Source organism: Cynocephalus volans, chromosome 14, assembly GCF_027409185.1.
Source record: "Cynocephalus volans isolate mCynVol1 chromosome 14, mCynVol1.pri, whole genome shotgun sequence".
Lineage (NCBI taxonomy): Eukaryota > Metazoa > Chordata > Mammalia > Dermoptera > Cynocephalidae > Cynocephalus > Cynocephalus volans.
The window spans coordinates 15,384,060-15,404,686 of NC_084473.1; the positions used below are offsets into that span (position 1 = coordinate 15,384,060).

The 20,627-nt window shown below is 35.7% G+C and overlaps 1 protein-coding gene across 2 annotated transcripts in view; it reads right to left on the reverse strand.

Annotated features, from left to right (window-relative positions):
- NBAS (NBAS subunit of NRZ tethering complex) overlaps positions 1-20,627 on the reverse strand; it is a 361,846-nt gene that overhangs the window by 330,608 nt on the left and 10,611 nt on the right. For both annotated transcript variants that reach the window (XM_063078155.1, XM_063078154.1), the window contains exons 6-8: positions 18,149-18,192; positions 3,614-3,747; positions 1,070-1,203 (exon numbers count right to left, since the gene is read on the reverse strand). In XM_063078155.1, the coding sequence (XP_062934225.1) occupies positions 1,070-1,203; positions 3,614-3,747; positions 18,149-18,192 (312 nt within the window). The remainder of the gene's footprint in view (positions 1-1,069; positions 1,204-3,613; positions 3,748-18,148; positions 18,193-20,627) is intronic.

Consider the following 20,627-nt stretch of genomic DNA (forward strand, 5'->3'; position numbering starts at 1 on the left):
ATTTAAGAAGATAAATAAGAAAGAAAAATAATTAAACCACAATGAATCTAATACCTAATAAAATATCTACAATTAAAAAGACAGACAACACCAAAAATTGCTGAGGATGTAAAACAACTAGAACTCTGATACTTTATAGTGGGAATGTGATTGATACAACCACTTTGGGAAAAACTCTGGTAGTTTCCTATAAATATAAACTATATCTACCCTATGACTAAGCAATCCCATTTGAAGATACTAACTCAGGAGGAATGAAAATGTACATCCATAGCCATTTGAAAAAGAATCATTATAGCAGATTTATACACAGTAGCCCAAAACTGCAAACTCAGGGGTCCATAAGTAGAAGAATGGATAAACAAACCATCAGATATTAATACAATAAAATTCTAATCAATAATTAAAAAAACTACTGATATACATGATACAAATGAATCTCAAAATATTATGTTGATTGAAGGAAGACAGACAGAGTACATATGACATGATTCTATTAACATGAATTATGAGAACAAGCAAAACAAATCTATGATTTAAAAAAAATTTTTTTTAACAGTAGTTGTTCTGGGGGTTGGTGTGGAAAGAGATTTATTGGTAAGAGGTATGAGGAAACTTTTTAGCACGATGGCAATGCGGGGTTTGAATTGCACAAATGTATGTGTCATAACTCAATAGCTGGTATAATTAAGATATGTGCATTTCACTGTATGCAGATTTTACCTTAAAAAAAAGAAAACTGTAAGCAAATATTGAACTCTAATGAATGATATATGCATGCTAAAATATTTCAGTACTGATGTTTGCAGCTTACTCTGACACAACATTAAAAAGATTGATTAATGGGTAGAGGGACAGATAGATGGATGGCAAGTATAGTAAAATCCTAATGGTGGAATCCAAGTGGAAGTATATGGGTGTCCAACTATACAATTCTTTTCACTTTCCTATTATATTTGGTAATTTTTCAAAATAACATGCTGGAAGGAGAAAAAAAAAAAGAAATAACAAAATCTGACACTAGAGAAATAAGCATTATTTCAGTACAACTTCCCAGAGTGCATTTTACCTCACAAGGTAACTCCTAAGTTCTCCTCGGTAATTGATGACCAGGAGTTCTGCAGACCACTGTGCACTTGCTTTATATTCTAAAAATATCAACCCAGCAATGGCATAACTCAAATCACCTGCAAAACTAGATGCCTGAAGAAGAGGGGGAAATTAAGTTACTAAAAAGATACTAGATAAAATTTAACACATACATAATTGGAAGAAACCCGAGACATTGGCTTTGCCAGGTACACTTTAAATAAGACAGCCCCAGAATTGCTCTGTATACTCAAAAATCACACGAGGCAGAGAGCCTAGAACTAGATACCCAAGTCTAGACCAGCTCCCCAAACATAGGCTGGAACCACAGAAGCCTTTTTGAATGAGAGCTTTGCCTAGATAAGTAAATTTCTATTCAAATAGAATATAAATAGAATATTTCTATTTCTATTTGGAAAAATAAAATAAAAGTAGTGCCACCATTCGGCCTCAGAGAACTCAACCTGTTTCCATATATAAGCTTTCTAGTGTTAATTTCCACTGCCACCAATAGCCTATGCTACAAAGTCTCCAATTAGTTTCTATTTGCCTAATCAGCAACTTAAAGGAAAGGATACATAAAACAATCACTCAATGTCAACCCTTTTCCATCAACTAAATATAAGGCTATCTTGCTAAAGATCTGAAGGCCTATGCACCTTGAGAAGAATACATAATAAAGTTTATCACCTCTGAAGGGGAAGAGAATATGCCACTCCAAAATATGCCACTTTGGCATAAGGATTATTTTGAGCTGAAGGCAACTGAGAACCAACAGATGCAGGAAAAGTTCTCTGCCCTCCCTTTATTTGCCTAAAAGCAAGGCATAAATTTTTCTTTGTGAAAGTGAACGTTTGAAACCAGGAAGAGGAAAAGGACTCATCACCAAAGACTGAGAGTCACACCAAAATGAGTCTGCATACACACACCTTATTAAATAACACTTATCTTCTATTAGTTCCCCCTATATATTTCCTAGTCACTTCCCCACAGTTTATCAACTCTATAAGCCCAAACTCTTTTTTTGTCTAGTCACTTCTCCACAATTTATAGCCTTTTATTAAAATAGCATACAAGCCCCTGAGTCCAACTGCTTCTCTGAGTTTTCACTTCCTTTCTGTAAATCCCCTGTACATGTAAAAATATTAACATCAAGAGAAACTGCATGCCTTTTCTCTTGTTAATCTTTTGTCAAGTTTAATTTGCAGGCCCCCAGGAACAAAATTTAAGAGGATAGAGGAAAATTTTTTCCTCCCCAACCACTTGACACATGGCTAGTCCAAACTGAGATATGGTGTAAATATGAAAATATAGACCAAAGTTCAAAGACTTAGTGCCCAAGAATGTAAAATAGCTCATTAATAATGTTTTTTATATGTTGATTACATAATGACTACAATACATGATTACAATAATGTTTATTACATGTTGAAATAACATTTTTATTATATTGGATTAAATAAAATGTATTTATTAAATAAGTTTCACCTGTTTCTTATTGCAGCTACTAGAAAATTTAAAATCACATTTGATCACATATATAGCTCATATTATACTTCTATTAGACAGCACTAGTCTAGAAAATAGTAATCCAAACTCCTTTGGTTACCTAGGAATTACATAATATGAGACCAATGCACTTTTCCAAGTCTTTCCACTCCTTATTTCTGAACAAAAATTATTCTATCATTGGTTCTCAGTGCTAGCTGCTCAATAGAATCAGCTGAAAAGCTTGTAAAAGATATTAATGCCCAGGCCCCACTCAAATCAATTAAACCAGAATTTCTGTGGGCAGAGCCTGGGCATCAGTAATTTGTTTTGTTTTTTATTTTGTTTTCTTTATAAAGCTCCCAGGTGATTCTAAGATGCAGCCAAGAGTTAGAACCACTGTTCTACCTGCCCCAAAAACTTGATCATTTGAGGTAGAAAGATACAAAATAAAAAGCACTAGATTCCTAGAAGACACACTTATTAACTGGATTACCATGAGAAAAGTCATTTTGTTCCCCCTCAATCCATGTTTTCTAAACTGAAAGTGAGGACAATAACTGCCCAACCTACTCAAAGGGTTGTCATGAATATTAAGTAAGAATATACACCGAAGTCATTAAAAAGGTATAAAACACTACACAAATTCAGGTTATTACTACCATTAATTTTTTTCTCTCCACTCTCTCTTTCCATTTCTATCCCCTTTAGGGGACAAATTCTAATTCCTCTCAAAGCTGTTCCTGTTTCAACAGCCCATTGACTTCTTTCCCTCATTCATACTTTTTAACAAATTTCTGTATCTCTAGTATTCACTTACAACCAGATGGCTTACATCTGGATAGTGCATTACAAAATATGAAGAACAAATATTGCATGTATACAGAGCTCTAACTAGATTCTGAGCTTCTTAAGTTCACAGCTTTTTATTCTGATTTATATCTTTATTTCCCCTCTCTTCACATTCATACATTCAAGCACCTATACATGGAAGGCATTGAAAAAAATACATTATCAGCTTAAGGTATGCACATACCGGGGAAATGACAAAGAGTTCACTTCGCATGAGATCAAACACTCTCACAGTTCCTGTGCTTTCAGCATAGGCTAGCAGAGTACAATCATAACTCCATGCTACCCGTCTCCACTGAGGTTTCGGGTCTTTCGGAACTAGAATAAAAAGAAAAGAAGTGCTTTAAAGATACATTATAAATACAGTTAACACTTTTAGTAACTGCAACTAAAGTAGTATACTCATGTGCTGCATAACAATGTTTCAGTTAATAATGGACTGCATATGTGATGGTGGTCCCATAAGATAATAATGGAGTTGAAAATATCACCTAGTGACATAGTCTTCACAACATTTTAGCACAACGCAGTACTCATGTGTTGTGCTGATGCTGGTATAAACAAACCTACTGCAAAATATGTTGAGGAAGAGTGCCTAGCTTACCCATGGGGTCACACTCCCAAAGGGAGCTCAGACCTTTAAGATAGAAAGCAAAGCATTTGACATTTTAGGTCTGACCCCACATGAAAGGATTGTTGTCTACTTTAGAGTTCTTGCATTTTTAAATGATTCCCACCCATCCCCACAGCAAAATAATAGTTAATAAAAGTTTAGCTAAGACTGAGTGGTTGCTGTGTGCCAGGTACAATCCCTACCCGTAATTTAACTTTCATAACTTTTTGGAAGTAGTATTACTCTGATTCCCATTTAACAGATGAGGAAAGTGGGGAACAGAAAGACTTAGTAACATAATTAGAGGGCCCATGCTCATGCAACTAGTAGCCAGTATAGATAATAGGAAAATTCAGTGCTGTTCCCTTTCATAATACACTTTTGCCTAACAATGCATTTCGAAGAGCATATCCCCATCATTAAGCGGTGCATGACTGTATTCAATTATAGTGCACTATCTCCTAAGCATCTCTAATGCTTCATTCAACAGAAAAGAACAGTGCCCGGAAACCCACTTCAAGTAAGAGTGGGAAATATAAGCCAACTCAGAGCCTGCTCCATTTGTTTCAGAAGCAAAGCCCACTGACACCTGATGAATGCTAAGCATGTGCTGGTCTGGTAAAGGCTCAGGAATAACATACCTCAAAATACTTATGAAATTGAGAGAGATCAAAAGCACAGCGAATGAGCAGAAAACAATTCCAATCCAATGAGTTCTGCCCCTCTAAAAGCAAAAACTGAAAATTCCAACTGAGATCTTCTAAATATGTCAAATATAGATGCCAGGAAGATACAAGTGGGACTATGCTGACACAGGACAAAAAAAGGAGGAAAAATGTACATATATACATAATTTTTTAGGCAAGGTGAATCAATCACACAATTTGAAGATTTTGATAATCAACACCTTAATAATCCTAGTGATTCAACACCTGATTTTTTTTGGTTCTGAATTGTTTGGTACAATAGAGGGAAAGGCTATCTAACACCTGCAAAAGAAGAAAAAAAGGCTGCAAAAACTCTAAATTCTTGGGTTTGCTCGAGGTTTTTATTGTTTTGTTTCATTTGCTTTAGTTTCCCTTTATTAGAATCCCAGCACTGAAGAGACAGATAGGGGGACACTACCTTCCCCTTATCAACAAGAATTCCAAATGATTAAAGTGACACACGAGTCAAGAACAAAACAAAACCCAGAACCTTGGCATCCTGCCTCCCATCCAGCGCACGTTTTGTTACTATACACTGCCTCTCAGAGCTTTAGGATTGCCTTGAAAATGTTTCGGAAATCACTTTCTCTCTATCCCTCTGCTGCTATACCAGGACTTGTTTGGACTCTTACAGTAGCCTCCTAACTAGTCTTCTCACCTTCAGTAACTTCCTCCACACTATCTGAATACAGCTTTCCAAAAGAGAAAGATAAACAGATCGTGTCCTTCACTGCTTTAAAATCCTTGATGGTTCTCCATTTCCAAGAGAATCAAGTCCAAACTCCTCAATATACACAAAAGGCCCCATCACAGCTTTCCTGTTTCACCTCCTACATTTCCTCTGTCACACACCTAATAACCCACCCATACCACAACCACCTGGCAAACAAGCAAAGATGTGTCCTCTGTACATACTGCTGCCTCTCCATAGCCTGCCCATCTCCAATCTTACCGTCCCTCCAGGCCTGGTTTAAATGTTACCTCCTCCTTCCCTGACACTCTACAAAACTGACTGCTCTCTTCTACGGGGGTACTTCAACAAGTTCATGGAAAAACAAAATTAAAAGACAATACAAATCTTTCCATGAACTTTTTTCTTGTGTGTGTGTGTGACCGGTAAGGGGATCGCAACCCTTGGCTTGGTGTCGCCCGCATCGCGCTCAGCCAGTGAGCGCACTGGCCAGCCCTATACAGGATCCGAGCCCGCGGAGGGAGCGCCGCTGCGCTCCCAGCGCCGCACTCTCCCGAGTGCCCCATGGGGTCGGCCCCTCCATGAACTTTTTGAAACTCCTCATATGCGCCCCCCAGTTGCTGTACATACATCTTTCAAAGCATTTGTCACATCATGTTGTGTTGTTTACAAAACTTTTTGCCCCACAAGTCTCTGATCTCCTTGAAATCAGAAATAATGTCTTATTCAACATTGCCATTCCAGGACCTGGAACACCAAGTGATTAACACTATACTAATGGGTGATGCCTAAGTCTCTCAGAAAAATCTGTATTAACAGAGCAGGGTAAAACTATCCCTCAAGGACTACCAGTTAAATATGAATTATATAGCTGAAGTCTTCTGTAGGGTCGGGGACTATGCAAATTACATGGCTAGGCATTTCATAACTAAAGCCAAAACATTCCATAACTTTAGTGATACTAAGTTTCTATTTGTATTGTCAGAGCTAAGGCTCAGACCCTTCAAACCCATTGTACAGACTGGGTCACCAGATCCCTCACACGCAGGTCCATGCTAGGTAAGTGGGAAAGATCCTGGGAGCCATTGGCAGACGACACAAGCTCAGTCATCATCATCATCATCATCATCAGCAGCAGCAGCAGCAGCAGCAGCTTACAGCAGCCTCCAGCAGCAGTGGCAGCGGTGGCCTCCTGGAGGGTCCCAGGGACACTGGCAGCAACAGCTTGCAGCAACGGCCTCCAGCAGCAGTAGCGGCCTCCCCGTGGCCCCCCTGGGGACATCTTGGGGGTCGGGGTCCCTGTGGATCAGAGCCACTCGTCCTTTATACTTAAGTCCATAACCCAGGACACCTGGGTCCACACGTGCAATTACATTAGACAATAACTAAGGAACACCTGGGTGCACGTGCATATTTACATCAAATGCTCGGCAAGATTCTGAACATATGAAGGGCCCTGACCATTTTCCTATATTTTCCCTACATCTTCTGTTTACCTTCTTCAGCAGTATCTCTTCAAGAGAAATACGGTATCTCTTCAAGAGAGATACTGTGGAGAATTCAGACTTCCCTTTTCCTGTGTACTATGTATTCTGCATATGGGGAAAAGTACACCAGACATCAATGAGGTTCTTCATTTTGACTATTTACCAATACATAAAAAGTATACCAAAAAATACAAGAGGTCTTTGAACGTAGGAAGTTCAAACAGATTTTATTAAAGCCTAACAAGACACTGCACATACTCTGTAAAAGCCATTTTTTTTAAATGGGAATAAAATGAAAAAAAAAAAAAATAGGTCCCTGTCTTCAGACAGCTAAAAAAAAAAAAAATTCAATCTTAGAAATAGACATAGGCACAAAACGATAAACAAGAATAGAGAACCTGCATACGTACAGATGCTAAAACCAGCAAGAGGACAATTTAACGCCCTTAAAAAATGTTCATGTGCTAAGGAAACACCGCAAACATTTTTCCATTATCATTGTTTCACCTGTGATAACGGATTTTCCTTATTTCATTTTGATGAGATAAACAGATTAATGTACTACATTCTGTATCTGTCTGAAATAAGTAGCATCTGAAGGGGATTTGTTTTTACTATTACTTCTAGTTATAACCAGTAACTCCAGAAAACTCAGCATGTGTTTGACCCAGATAAAGATGTTTTCATTACAAGATAAGATTTCATGTAACGATGTGAAAATACAGATTTATCACTGGATTGTTCCAGCTGCCTGTGTGGTTTCAGAAAGGAATGAACACTACAGATTTTTACAAAGCAAGTGTCAATGAAGTTGTCTGAAAAGTACTCAAAAACATTGATGGTAAAAGTTAACCAGCAGCTTGACAACTGACACATTCACAGCTGCAGCCCCTTAAACCGGCCCAGTTGCCAAGCTCTTTCCCACCTCAGAGCTTCTGTCAATGCTGTTTTGTCTGCCTGAACACTCTTTCCCTGAACGCTTTGCTGGCTGCTTTTCTTCTTTCAAAGACTCACTTTAAATATCACTTCCTTAGGAGGCATTCTCTGACCACCCCCAGTAGCCTCTGAGCCCCATTATTTATTCTTCAGTGATTTCACTTCCTTCACAGCCCTCACCCCAAATCATCATTTCACACTTGATTGTCTACTTTTCATTCATTGCCTTATTCATTAATCTATAAGTTCCAAAATGTCAGGAACTGTGTCCATTTTGTTCACAACTTTATCACCACTGGCTGGTACTCTGATGGTATATAATAGGCACCCAAATGCTAAAGAAGTGCATTTCAATCCAGTACTCACTTACCCAAATTAGAAATGGAAATGGACAAAAGTTTAAAAATAAGGAACACTGAATTCTGTTCTCAATGCCACCACAAAATGGCTGGTTGTGACCTTGGAGAGATCCCTAAGGCCTCAGTTTCCTCATCTGCAAAATGAACAGTTCAATGAACAATCACTCACATACATCCTTTGATCCCTAAGTCAAGAACCAGTGAGCCAGAACAAACTAGTGGGGCTAGAAAGACATACAGAGAAGCTAAATATCTGAATTTAGTTTAAAATAATAGTGTTGCTAAAAGAACACATGAGAAAAATTTTACAGTTCTACAGTAAGAAAGGTCTAAGCATGATAATCCTTGAATTTATAAAGGAAAAAAGTGACATATATAGTTGCCAAAAAAGAAAAAGAAAGAAGATTCTCTGTGGAAAAAAAATCATAACAAATTTAAGACAAATCAATCAGGTAAAAATATTTGCAACATATATGATAAAGGGTTAACATTCATGCTAATAGAGACACTACAAACCAATAAGAAGAAGTCAAGTAATCTAAAAGGAATACGGCAAAAGGATATGATCTAACAATTCACAAAAATAAAAATAAAAATTGCCATTTAACATATGCTCTACCTAACAACTAAAGATATGCAAACTGAAGATAAGATACTTTTTTCCTTTTGCCTGTGAGACTGATGAATATTTAAAAGATAGGTAACATATGGTGCTGACAATGGAAAAAAATGGCCTCAATCATACCTTTTTCATGGTTGTATAAATAGGTATAACTTTCTGGAAGGGATTATGGCAGTAGCTACCACATTTTAAATACTACACCCACATACAGAGTGTTCTCCAGTACTATTAGAGTGGCAGGGGGACAAAGATGGGTAAGAGAAAGAAGAAAACAAGGCACTAAAACAACCTAAATTTCTACCAAGAGGGGAATAGATAAATGAAATGTAGTTCTCACTCTTAAAATGGAATCCTGTGTCTATATTTAAAAGACTGAAATGAATCCACAGACACTGCCTGGGAAAGATGCCATCAATATATAAGTGGGGGAGCTAGCTGGGGAACAAACTATATAGTATAATCTCATTTTGTTAAAGAAAAAAGTCAGTCCACATATATGAGTATATAGGTTCATATAAACATAAATTTTTATATTAAATCATTAATATAAATTCCTATGAAGAATGCAAATTAAGAGAAATGATAAACAATCATTTGTTTACTTTTTCTACTTCTGAACTGTTGGAATTTGTTACAAGTATTTACTGCTTTTGTTATTAAAACTCCCACCACAAAGAACACACACATATTTATAAAAGAACTGTTTTCAGACAGCATACCACAAGCAGTGCAAAACTGCAATCAGCAGGAGAAGGGAAACAAACAAGGTGAGTCCAGGATCACCTCTGCTTTCTCAGACAAGGCATGGGATTGTCACTGCACTGAGGAGATGAAGATCAGAGTTTGGAGCTACTAAGCTGACAATAAGTTTACAAGGCAGCATTCCAGACAGAAATGAGTGAGGCGAAAGAAGGAGCTTTGAAAATGTGCACAGAGGAACCATAGGGTCTTTGGCCGAATACAAAGGTGCACACACAGAAAAACTCTACAAAGCCAAGGAGAGAATAAGTATCAAGGGGAAACAACTACCAGAGCTTGGAGAGGATTTGGAAATGTTTGAAACCCACCCAGTCATAGTGGAGAGACTTCACTGACCACTCTGAATATTCATAGGAGATCCCAGGAAGGACTTACCTCAAAAGCAGGACTAATCTAACCCTAAAGTAATTATTATAAACCACATCTCACAACACTTAAAAATAAAACTTAAATCATTAAGCTGATCCACAAAGAAACTAACTACTCCCCAAAACATAACACAATATTCAATACTCAATTTAATAAAAATATGTATTGAAGAAAATAAATATTAGACAATAACACAGCAGCCATTATGTTGAACCTACAATTTAATATTGCTAGATATGTGAAGTAGGAAAATATGACCCATGATAATGCTAAAAACATGTCAAGAGAAACATACCCAGAAATGATGCAAATTAAAGATAAACAAGGACTTCCAAACAGCTATTAAAACATGTCCAAGATTTCAAAGAAAAACATGATCCTAAGAAGTAAACAGAAAATCTCAATAGAACCTGATGGACAGTAAAAAAATTATCAAAGAAATTTCCGAAATTTAAAAAACAATATTTAAAATGAAAAATGTATTTGATAGACTTAAAACAAATTAAACACTGCAGAAAAAAATATCTAAGCTTCCACCTTTGAGACAGGGCAATAGAAACTATCCAAACTGAAGAATGAAGAAAAGAAGGTTGAAAAAATTAATAGAACATCAGTGCCAGGGGAACAATCACAACCAGTGTACAGCACAAATACCTGCAGTAACAGAAAAGAGGAGAAATAGATGGGGTCTGAAAATTTTATGTGAATTTTAAATGGTACCCATAAATTTTGCAAATTTGATATAATCTACAAATCTACTGATCTAAAAGGTTCAATAAACCTAAAGCACAATAAACTGAAAAAAAATGAAAATATCAAGGCATATGATAATCAAATTTCTGAAAACCAATAATAAACAGAAAATCTTAAAAGTATCCAGAGGAAAAAAAGACACATTACATACAGAGAAACAACAATAAAAGCAATGACTGCTAATTTCTTGTCAAAAACAAAACAACGTGATGATATCTTCAAAGAGCTACAAGAAAAAAAAAGGTCAATCTAGAATTCTGCGTCCAGAGAAAACCTTTTAAAAAACAAAGGCAAAATACAGTTGGTTTCAAACAAATGTTGAGATAATTTGTTATCAACAGCCCTGCATTACAAGAAATGTTGAATAAGTTCTTCAAGCTTAAGGAACACACTATCAAATGGAAACTCAGTTTGATGCAGAAAAATAGTGATAGAAACGGAAAATAGTGGTAAATACAAAAGATTTTTCCTTGTTTTTTAATTTCTTAGAAAGTTACTTAACAAAAGTATCAAAAGATACTCTAGAGTTTAAAGCAAAAATAATAACAATACATCATGAGGGTTTACTTACTAAAAAAAATAGTACAAAGGAGTAGGAGGGAACGATATATACTGTGCAATAAAATAAGTTTAAAATTCACACTGTAAACCCTAGAGCAAATGCTAACATATAATGCGGGTACAGCTAATAAAACAATAGTGAAGATAAACTTCCACCTTCAATCCAGAAAAATGACAGCAAACAAAACAAACTAAGCAGAAGAAAGGAAATAACAAAAACAAAAACAAAAATTAAAAAAACAGAAAATCAATAAAACCAAAAGTTTTAAATTGAAGAATATAAATAAATTGATCAAACTCTGGCCTGACTGATCCAGAGAAAAGAGAGAGAACACAAATTACAGATATCAAAGACAAAAGAGAGGTCATCAGTACAGATCCTACAGACAATAAAGGATAATAAGGAATATTATAAACTTTAAGCCAATAAATTCTAAAATTTAGAGAAAAATCCATAAAAAATGGAAACCTACTTACAAAGAAAACTCCAACTATAACTGTTGAATTCTATCAAACATTTAAGGAAGAAATAATTCCAATTCTACACAAACCCTTTCAGAAAATAAAAAAGGAGGGAACCCTTGCCAACTCATATTTCGAGACCAGCTCTACTCCAATATCAAATGAAAAAGACAGAAGAAAACAATCTACATACCCATATCCCTCATGAGCACAGGTACAATAATCTGCTACCTGTTATACACAATTATCTACATAAAAACCGGATGATGGTTTTTGCCTTGCTTGTGGGAATCAAGTACAACGCTGAGTTGCTTACTGCTCAGAGTTCAACTTTACAGGTACAGTCTGGATTATTTGAGTAGTTGGGAAACCTATGTCCTAACACCTAGGATGTTATCCAGTAGAAAAGATCAAAAAGATACTTTGGCAAGTCCTTCTTAAACTTTAGCTTAAAAAAGAGCTAAAACTTTGTCTTTAGGTGAAGAAAGCAGATTATAAAATACCTTACTTTCGTAGAATATATCTACAGTAACAGATGCTTAACAAAAAAATAAAAGTACAGATAATAAAATTTTAATAGTACTTATCTATTGATAGTGTGCTTATTTTTATTTTCTACTTTTTGCTCATTCTTAGTGTCTAAAAGTTTCTACTAAGAATGTGTATTCTTTTTTCATAAGAATAACATTATTTTCTCTAAAAATATGAGGGTACTTTAAAAAGTTCATGGAAAAAGAGAATTAAAAGATAATATGAATCTTTCCAAGAACTTTTTGAAGTACACTTAAACAAAAAGGAGGAAATAGTTAACATATAATCTGAGGTTCCTGAATCACAGTTCTGGAATAAAATATTTCATTTTAAAATCTAGATGTTTCAAATAGTCTGCTTCTCAATCTTTTTTATGTCAAGTGGAAAATCATGTATGTATGGCACCAAAGAGTAAACTGTTGAGACTGCTAGAAACTAGAGGCAACAAGTCAGAGCTTAGTCTGTCAAAGTGCCTGCACAGTCACCAGAGCTGATGGGTCTCAGCATACATACCTACACTAGGCAAGCTGCCACTTACCATTAGGAAACTCTGATTTACAGTATCTCAAAATTAGAAATATGAGAAAAATCTCTTGGCATAGTATAGCTCTAAAAAAAGAAAATCTCATTCTATGTGCTATTTTTAAGTCACTATTCAAGACAGAACGAGAAGACTGAATTTATGATTTATGGCTTGGCAAACAGAGCCAAAACAAGTTGCAATCCACATTTAAAACACTCTCAAATAGAGTATCTTTTATAAAATAATAATTGAAAAATATCAAAGTAGAACCAAATAACTCTTATTTCAGTTTGCAGATTCTTCAATATGTAGTTTCAGAAATGCATTAACAACAATCTGGCTCCTTTTCATCAGGCACACATAAAATATCATTTGGCATATGGAAGTTATTACCATAAAGATGAATCAGATAATAAGCAAATGATTATTACCTCACATTACATGAAATGGAAAGAAGCCATTAATGCAGTATTAAGGTCATAAATTTACACATTCAGAAGCCAACAAAATAAAACATTAGTTCTCAAAGCATTATCATCTCACCCTTGCAGCCACATTAACAGTACACACTAAAAACTCTGACAAATATTATAATTTATATGAAATACAGAAGGATTAAGCTTCCCAGTTTCATGTTAACTTGTAGATTTCCCAGTTTACTTATTGGCTAAGAGCAGGTGTCTAATGCCAAAGCTCAAAAGGACCCTGTATGTCAGAAAAACTCCAACACTGAGCATGCTCCTCAGAAGTCTACCTCAGGCTTCCCAATCCCTAAACCAATAAGAGGGCAGCACTGAGAAAAAGGCAAAGGAATATCCCAAATTATTCCTCTGGGGACTTCTTGATCCTTATACCTTATTTAAGCCAGGTCTGGTCTGCTCTAATAGGAGCTGGTAAGGAAACTAGAGGAGGTTCCACGGACTGCATGTACTCCCCAATTCACTGAAGCTTAATCCCCATTGTAAATTAATCCCCACTGTAACTATTTTTATAATCCTATTATAAAAATTGAAAGGTAAGGGCCTTGCGGTGATTAGATTATGAGGACCATGCCCTGGTAAGTGGATTAATCCATTGACGGTTTAATGCTGGTCATGAGCGTGGTACTGAGGGACTGAAAAAGACAGCCAGTGGGGAGGTTAGCACTCTTTCTGCTCCACCATTCTCTCCACATGATACCCTGCTTTGCTTTGCTGTGAAGAGTCATTACCCACCAACGAGGCTCTCACCAGATGTGTTCCCTGGATTTTGCACTTCTCAGCCTCCAAAACTGTAAGCAATAAATATTGTTTCTTTACAAATCACCCAGGTAAGGTATTTCTGTTACAAGCAACAGAAATGGACTAATACAGGAGGTAACTTCAGAGAATGCTAGAGCCCCAAGCTTTAGATATTCACATTTAAACACTACCTCCCCGCTTCTATTATTCTCAAAAGGATAGCAAAAAAACAGGGTTTTTTGTCAACCCTTGTTGTTCCATTCACAGTACGTATAAATGTGTGTACATTAGAAATAAACAAGATGAATACCATGGCAATTATGCAAAATTTATATAGAGATATATGGATATGTATATCTAATAAACACATGTATACAATCATGCAATCACTTAACAATAGAGACACATTCTGAGATATGCATCAGGCAATTTCGTCATTTTGCAAATATCACAGAATGTACTTACACAAACCTAGATGGTATAGTCCACATACCTAGGCTATATCATGCAGCCTAAATATGGCTTCTAGGCTACAAACCGGTACAGCCTGTTACTGCATTAAAAACTGCAGGCAATTGTAACACAACAGTAAGTATTTGTGTATCTAAACATATCTAAACATAGAAAAGGCACAGTAAAAATACAGTATTATAATCTATGGAACCACCATCATACATGTGGTCCACAGTTGACCAAAATGTTTTATGTGGCAGATGACTGTACTCTCATAAATTTCTTAAAATTAACAGGAAATAGGAAAATATGCTTTGTTTATACATTCATTCATAAAAATCATCTGAATAGTTCCCAAGTGCCATTACCCACTTGACAGGAAAAAAAATTTGTGTGTCTACCATGTGTCAGGCACCGTACTAGACACTAAGAAGTTTTTAAAAGTTGAGTAAGACAGGAGTCCTGCGTTCAAAGAATTTACACTCTCATTGGGAAACAGACAAGCAAATCAACAATTAAAAAAGGAAACTAGACTAGGGTAAGTGTTGTGCTACAGACACAAACAAGGACCTGGGAAACAAGGTGTACAAATAATGGAGAAGAGGGCAGGAAGGAAAGGTTTCCCAAGAGCTGATGCTTGAACTAAAATATGCAGGACTAATTAGTTAAATATAAACATGGGAGCTTTTATGTGCAGCAAGGCATGAAAAGCATGATGGAGTTAGAAAACTGAACACTGCTTTGTACCAGAACATAGGACATACAGCAAGGGACTCTCAGGATAGACAAGCTGATCATGAAAGGTCTTGTATCCTGAATCAGAAAATATGAACTGTAATCCACAGCCAGTAGCAAGTGACTATAAGATTTTAGGCAGAAACATAGTAATAATAATAGTAGCAGCAGCAGTAATAATATTTCCTTATAATAAGTAATAAGTACTTATGATGTACCATACATTATACTAATAGCTTTCCATATATTAGCTATTGTCCAACAACTCAATCTACAAAATTATGCCCACATTACAGATAATAAAACTGAAGCCCCAAGAGGTAAAATAACTTGCCTGAGGTCACATATCTAGAAAGCAGTGGAGCAAGATGTGAAGGACAACCTCAAAGAATTCTAACAGATGATCAATTTGGCAAGGAATGTAATGTGTGGATTAATGAAGGGCATACAGAAGAAAACTGTGTCAGCAGACTGTTTCAAAAAACCAAGTAAAAAATGTTAAGAGCCTTAACTAGAGTTGTGATGGTTGAAGTGCAGAAGTGAGTGACAAGAGCCATTTGAAAAGACTCCTAGGACTTGGTAAAGTTAACGGTGATTCGCCAGCTGCGGAGAAAAAGGAACTCTCATACATTGTTGGTGGGACTGCAAAATGGTGCAGCCTCTATGGAAAATGGTATGGCGCTTCCTCAAACAATTGCAGATAGATCTACCATACGACCCAGCTATCCCACTGTTGGGAATATACCCAGAGGAATGGAAATCATCAAGTCGAAGGTATACCTGTTTCCCAATGTTCATCGCAGCCCTCTTTACAATAGCCAAGAGTTGGAACCAGCCCAAATGCCCATCATCGGATGAGTGGATACGGAAAATGTGGTACATCTACACAATGGAATACTACTCAGCTATAAAAACGAATGAAATACTGCCATTTGCAACAACATGGATGGACCTTGAGAGAATTATGTTAAGTGAAACAAGTCAGGCACAGAAAGAGAAATACCACATGTTCTCACTTATTGGTGGGAGCTAAAAATTAATATATAAATTCACACACACACACACACACACAGACACACACACACACACAAACCGGCGGGGGGGGGAGAAGATATAACAACCACAATTATTTGAAGTTGATACGACAAGCAAACAGAAAGGACATTGTTGGGGGGGGGGAGGGAGAAGGGAGGGAAGTTTTGGTGATGGGGAGCAATAATCAGCCACAATGTATATCGACAAAATAAAATTAAAAAAAAAAAAAAAAGTTAACGGTGATTCGTCTCCATTGTGGCACTTAGTACAATTACAATTAACTATTTGTTATCTCTCTCTTCCCTTACAGACTGTAAACTCTTAAATCTCGGTAGCCTATGTCTTGTTCCCCACTGTATATACAGTGCCTAGGACATTGCCTGGTTACATAGTAGCTACTTAAATATTTGTCAAAGAAAGAAGGGAAGGAAGGAAGGAAAAGGAGAAAATCTCTAGATTTCTAGCTTGGGTGATATACAGATAATGGCAGCATGGACCATCCAGGGAATAGAGCAGAAGAAACAGATTAGAAAAAGGGAAGATAAGTTTGTATAAATATGTAGGAAGTTTTACATTAAGTTACAATATACGCTCTGTGTAAAGATAACTCCATGAGAACTCTATTACTGACTTATCCAATAGTACATGGGAAATTGTGTAAGAATGATTCTTGACATACTAATTAATTAGTATGGTATTAATAGAATTACTATCACCATTCATATGGGAACTCAGAAAATTTTTTAAACATTTGATCTTTAATCTTCTGAACACATCTGGATGGCTGAGAATGAGGAATCTGAGAAGAAAACTGGCTCTAGGTCATTAATGGTGCATTTGACGAGAGCCTGAGACCAGTATTTCCATGAGGGAGTTGGAAAAATCCTCTGTATTACCACCATTTTGTAGCTTCTAAAAACTATGGATGCCCTTCTTCCTTGCTCTCCTTCATTGTCAAATATTTATTTTATCCTAATATTGTTTTCTTCCGATAGAATGAGAAAATGAATCTAAAGCCCTAAATACAGTGCCTGGCACACAGCAAAAACATTATAAAGTTTTGTTATCATCACAATGACCATGATTATCATCATTATGATTTCTACAACTACTACACTGTTAAACTAACACAAGGTCAGACAGATAGAACCACAGGTCCTGTAAATAAAACACAGGTAATAGATGCATTTGCCTACTATCACCTTCTTAATTATCTTCCTCCTGCAAGGTTCCCTCTGCCTTTTCTGCAGACTGAAACACTCCCCGGTCTTCTCCTAACTTCTACTCATTCCTAAGGTTGCTTCCCAAAAGTCACTTTTTCTCAACAATCTCATCCCACAGCCCAGTTTTTTGGTTAAAAACTCTCACTATGCTTTGTGTTCCTTCATCAGATTTGTCAAAGTTTGTAATTACATATTTGAGTGTCTAGGTGGCTCATGCAGTAAAGGACCATGCCTTTTTGCTCATAATCACACCCTAAGTACCCAGCAAAACAGTTCATATACATATACTGCACTCAGCAAATTCTTGCTGGATATATCAAAAAATGATGAAATCCCAGACTTTTTTACTAGTCTGTATCTGATCAACTCTTGACTTACAGCTAAATATTTTTCTGCATTGAATCCAAAATAACAGACTACAGACACAAATAGTTTATCCCAAAACTGGCTTAGACCTTTTAAAACATAGTTTCAATTTCAAATCCCTACAAAATGCACATCTTAGAGAAAAATATTTAAGGCAGTAAGAAAAATCAGTTAAAAATTTTAAAAATTATTTTAATAAATAGTCATGATAATCCTTGTTAATAAATATTTAATATCTATGTTAACTTTTAAGAAACAATATAAACCACTGCAGATTTGAAATTTTCATTTTTAAATAGTTTGGAAACTCTTACCTTGACATTTCCCAATAATAGATGTAAAATCATCTTTTGCAGACCTGCAAAATATGTGCAAAATCAAGACAATTTTACCATAACAACACTGTTGTGTAGGACTATAAAACACCACAGGTACTACGGACTAGACAGCTTCTATATATACTGAATCTTTCATTCTATTACAGAGATGGTTTTGTGCCTCAAATAAGGCCCTTAAATTAGTTGCGATATTTTCTTCCAACCTTCTTACTGCATCAGATACAAAGCTACACCAGGGAAACGGTGATTCAGCTCAAGTAAGTTTAAGCGAAGTCTTTTAAAACAATAGGGATGTCTCACCCCATCCCCTAAGATTCTGATATCTGGGATGGGACCCAAGCAAAAATAATTTTTAAAACTCCACAGACTGATCCTAGTTAAGAACAACTGGTCTATAACATACTACAAAGTTTGATAACTTAGGGGAAAAAGTCTTATTTTAATAAATAAATATTCTTAATAGGTCACCATATTCATATCAGTGACCTCCTTAAAATCTGTGATCTTGAAATATGAGGGTACCTCAAAAGGTTCATGGAAAAATGGAATTAAAAAATAATATGAATCTTTCCATGAACTTTTTAAAAGACCCCTCATATATACCAAAGTAGTATAATTATTAAAAATATGTTTAAAAATGAAAATTGGTAAACCTTCTTGAAAATAATGTAATAACAATTATCCAAAACCTTAATGTCCATAGCACTTGACCTAGCAATTCCACTTCTATAAATTTATCCCCAGGAAATAATTACAGATATACACAGATACCAAGAAAATTAATACAGTCTAATTTTTTAAAAAAGAGAAAAATACACGCAGCATAAAGAGATTAATTAATTTTGCTATGTGCACTCAATGCAATATTATGTAATTACTATATTGTGAATGTAAAGATGTCACAATATAGTAATTCTCAAATGTTATCCAGGAAAAAAGGTATCAAATAGAACATACCACACTTTTCCACTAGATATATATAAAAATATATTACACACATACAAACACACATACACATATACAGATAGAAAAGTTTCCAAGAACGTACATCAAAATGTTAATAGTAGACAACACTAGATAGCAGAATTACAGGTAATTTGTAGTTCCTTCTTTCCGCTTAACTGTATTTGACTAAGCATTACTTTTAAAACAAATTTTAAAGACTTCAATATTTTTAGCCATTTTTTAAAAAATTATATCATATTACAAGTAAAGCCAATTATAAATATGGAAATAAATTTCCTCAAGAAACTGGGCTGTTCAGCCTCCAAGTGGAATAGAGCAGAAAGAAGTAAAGGCGACCTGGTTCCAGCTCTGTGTAACCCGGACAAAATATTTAACATAAGTTTCATTTTCCTTTCAATAAAATAAGATAATAGTAACTTCACACAGCTTAGTGCAAGGATTATGTATAAATTAGCATAAACTAGTTCAATACTTTCATCCTTAATATAATCACTAACTAATAGTTGCTATTTTTGTTGGGGAAGAGGAGAAAGACATAACTTTGGTTTTGACATTTGGTTTTGTCAAAACATCAGAGAACTTAATTTACTTAAGACAGTTAAGCAAACTTTGAGGATGGGGGATTTATTTTCCTTTCCCATAAGATTCTATTAGTTAGCATTTTGTCGTGTTCTCTGATAGTTTCTAACTGGTTCCCTTACTTATGACATCCCTTAATCATAAGAAATTATTATTTCTTTCTAGGAAAGAAGGAAACACATACTAGCCACTATAATCTGTAACAGCTGCCAAATTACAAATCAACGATGCAATTCACAAGTCATTTTTTTATCCATTGGCAGCCCCACACACAAGCAGGTTAAGTATGCCACATCAGAGCAAGTGATTATAGTTACTTGCCACTCACTACAAAAATAAAACTGGGGAACAACAACCCTAGTACTATCTTGCAAAAGGCAGAATTTTTTCTCAAAAACTGAACTGTGTTTCAGCTTTTCATTTTTCTTTTCTCAAAAACCATTTCCTATTTATAACTGCTTCCTAATATCCAATAATGACATCAGACACCAGAATTATCTTTTCTATTCTAACCCAATCAAGAAATATTTATTGAATACCTACTGGGTGCCTACTATCATCACTACTGTAGCCAATTTTGCATTCTATGTGTTCTTCACTGTGGTAGAAAAGACAAAAATGGAATAGAGAGAACAACTGTCTTAAAAATTCAGGAACAGCTGCTATTCATGGGATTTACTTTTGGAAGCTACCTTGCCCTTTTTCTTTGCTGACCATTCCACATCTTTGCTTAAAGGCACTTCCTTTAGGTTTCTGCACAGTCGGTGTATATGCCTATATTCATTCAACAAAAGCAATGAGCACCAACTCTGAGCAACGCAGTGGGTGAGGCCCTGTAATGCCCTCCCAGAATCTGTTTCCCCTACCCCTCTTGCAAAGATCCCACTTATTCATCACACATAAACTATTA